This window comes from Macrobrachium nipponense, chromosome 41 (assembly GCF_015104395.2).
Source record: "Macrobrachium nipponense isolate FS-2020 chromosome 41, ASM1510439v2, whole genome shotgun sequence".
Classification (NCBI taxonomy): domain Eukaryota; kingdom Metazoa; phylum Arthropoda; class Malacostraca; order Decapoda; family Palaemonidae; genus Macrobrachium; species Macrobrachium nipponense.
Window position 1 is genome coordinate 5,177,362 of NC_061102.1, and position 3,346 is coordinate 5,180,707.

General features: G+C 40.0%; 1 protein-coding gene across 1 annotated transcript; it reads right to left on the reverse strand.

The window, feature by feature from the left end:
• Positions 1-2,003: 2,003 nt before the first annotated feature.
• Positions 2,004-3,020, reverse strand: LOC135212403 (uncharacterized). The gene has a single exon (XM_064245773.1). The coding sequence runs from the start codon at positions 3,018-3,020 to the stop codon at positions 2,004-2,006; it is 1,017 nt and encodes a 338-aa protein (XP_064101843.1).
• Positions 3,021-3,346: the final 326 nt, after the last annotated feature.

The following is a 3,346-nucleotide window of genomic DNA, read 5'->3' on the forward strand; positions in this document are numbered from 1 at the left end:
AAATAATCTCCTCTGATTATATCCGTCACACGTCCAAGGCATATTTTTTTCCTTTCTTATCAAAAACATAAATTTCTCAGCTTGGTCTATGATCATAATATGCTTATAGTATATCATTTTATTTTTGCAAAGTTCATGAAATCCCGTGTTAAATCTATGATGTCTTATCTTGTAGGTACAAAGAAGAACCCCAGTGAAACTGCAGGCTTTTCTCTCTCTCTCTCTCTCTCTCTCTCTCCAGTTGTTTAATTTATCTTTCTTCCTCTTGAGTAAAGGAGGCGCAGTAAACAGTCAAGGATGGCAGACTATAGTATATTTGAGCGTTGGTGACAAGGTTGCAATCCTTGCCTCTCTCTCTCTCTCTCTCAGTAAAGAGGCCAGATAACATCTGCCCGTCAAAATGTCATACCTATGTATTAATATTGTCATAAATTATAAAGGCTGGTGATATTTACCCGACCGTCGGGCAAACAATAAGCACATTTTCTTGTTCTCCCGACGGTCGGGTAAACAGTGCGCTGGAATTATTTTCCCGACCGTCGTCTAAACAGTACAATTGGGTTGTTATTCTAACGACCGTTGTGTAAACAGTGCGAATATTGCTTATTCTAACGACGGTCGTGGGAACTTCTTATTTTCCCGACTGTCGTTTGTGGACTGTTGTTAGCCTGTTCGTCATGGCATATTGTAAAAAGGCAACCGTCAAATTTTTTGTAGCCTTTTTAGGCTAAAAAATGGGCTATACTAGTATCTGTGCGCGAATTATTTCCAAAGCCTTCGTTATAAACTCATGGAACATCTAGGCCCCCTATGGCCAGGCACACTAACGTAAGGGGGTAGCCTCATATTTGTCTTGTTAAAAAATTATGGGCTTTAAAGGTAGGGTAGCCTCTATTCTAGTTTGCTAACACAAGTTAGGATTTTTATATCTTATTACCAAACAATGGCAGCATATTATTTTTATACTCGGTTATTTCAACACTTATTAAAGGCAGGGTAGCCTCTATCTAGTGTGATCACACAAGTTAGGATTTCTATATCTTAATACCAAACAATGGCAGCATATTTTTATATATTGACGGTGCCATTAAATTGTTATTTCAACACTTAAATACTGGTCAGTTCGAAGCGCAAATATATTTGATAGTGGAGTAGCAGACATCAGGATTTTGAGGTTTTCGACGAGGCTAGCCTACCTTTAAATACTGGACAGCTCAAAGCGTAAATATATATAGTTGATAGTGGAGTGGCCGAGTAGCAGACATCAGGATTTTGAGGTTTTCAATGAGGCTACCCTGCCTTTTAAGGTAGGGTAGCCTCGTTGAAAACTTCAAAAATCTGATGTCTCAAATTTAAAGATGTTAGACCTACCACTGTTTGGTATCAAAGGCCCCCTGTATTCAATAGGCCTAATATGATAATATTTTAATGTGCAAGTCTAATGAAAGTGGTGCAGGTGCTGCGCCTTAAAGCAAGTATTGCATATAGAGCATGTTCAGGCTATTGCATATAGGGGCCCTTTAAAGGCAGGGTAGGGGTAGTAGTAGGATATAACAATAGGCCGTAATGATATTGATATTTTACTATACATGTAGGCATGTAGGCATATTTAGGGCGGGTTCGAGTAAGTAATGTTGCATTTTACCCTCACCAATGGGGTTTCTGTCAGGAATAGCCAACAACTCTTACAAGGCAGCATCCACCCTTTCAGTTTACGTGTAGGGCCTACAGGACAATATTATCTACCCCTGTCCTTCAGTTCATTTCTGATACACAACATACCCAATTGAGTTCAGTGTTGATATACCCAGGACAAAATTTCCCCATGCATTTAAGGATACACAGGACAACATCTACCCATTCTGTAAGTGTAGATATGTGACCCACTCTGGCAAAAGCAGGCACAAGTTGCTCTTAACTTGGCAGGTTGAGACTAACTGGTTGTTGATTTCCTAATTGTCTGCATTTTGTGAAATCTGAAATGGCTCAGATTTTATAAAAGGTTAGACAATAGGGAAATCAACCACCAGTCCATCTAAGCCTTCATGGTTAGCAGAGGCACAGTAGGCAACTGTGGATTTTGACAGAAATCGACGATGTTCGATTTCAAACTCTTTCCTGTTACTGAACCGCACAAGGCCACGAACACATTCTGCTACAGACTGCATAGATTTCATCACTTCTTTCAACTTGTGGTGGAATGATTCTAACCTATTGGTGGTGCGGTTACCAAATGTCACAGTCTTCTTTCGCCAAGCTGACACCCACATGTGCCTACATTCATGCCAGTTTTTTTTTTTTAAGTACTCCTCAAACTGGGAAGTAGTCTTTACAAGCAGCTGAGCGTATAATTCCTCATAGGTTTCTTCTGTTGAACAGTACACTATCTTTTCAACTAGTTCTGTTATTTCATTTCTGTTCTTTCCTAAGATCTTGGTTGTTTCGCTTCTAAAAGTCTTAAACACATGAAATAGGCATAAATGAATCGCTGACTCTGGGAAGTACTTTCTAACCAAACCTATTTCCGTAAAGTCCTTGTCTACCAAGAACACTTGATTCTGACTCAGTATTTTTACACCAACCGATTTCTTCAACGATTCAAATCCTGCTGCAATCGTCTCCATGTTTTCATTTGCAACAAAGAAATGACCTACAGGAATGCTGCAACCGTAGCCATACTCAACCATGAATGTGTAAAGCGGCATCTTTGTGTTATTAATTCGGTATGTCCCGTCAAGTAATAGAACTTCAGGAAACTTGACTAAGGCTTCTTTCATGAATGGCAGTTGAATAAAAATGTTCGTAATCTTGCCATCGTCACCTATGGTAATTTCAACATAACTACCAGGTTCCTGTTCTAAAATGTTATCAAGAGTTTCCATTAAAAGTGTCACATCAGTAGCGCCATTGCTATCTTCCATTCGTAATTTTTGTTTAAGGTTGTTAATGTCTACAGGTGTCAACATTTTTCCTGATACCTGGGCTAGCGTATCTCGAAAAACCTTTGGTGGTACCGACATCTTGAACATTAATCTTCCCACATCAACGTGTTCGTTTTCCAGGCGCCTCATTTGAGGGTACATTAGGAAGGTTGACCGGCTTGTTTCGTGGTTGTGGGTGAAATCAGCCTTGCTCACAACCAGGCAGATTCGCGGTCAGAAGGAAGCCGCTGGGGCAGTTCATCTTGAATGTTCTGAAGAAAAAAATATCATTTTAACAGCTGTTACAAGATCAATGGGGAGCTGGCAGTATAATAGATGGCTCTGCGCAGGTAAGGGCTTTTAGCCTGGTACCCTCTTCGAGAGTCTTTGTCATTTTGTGATGTTGCCATTGTGACGTTATGATG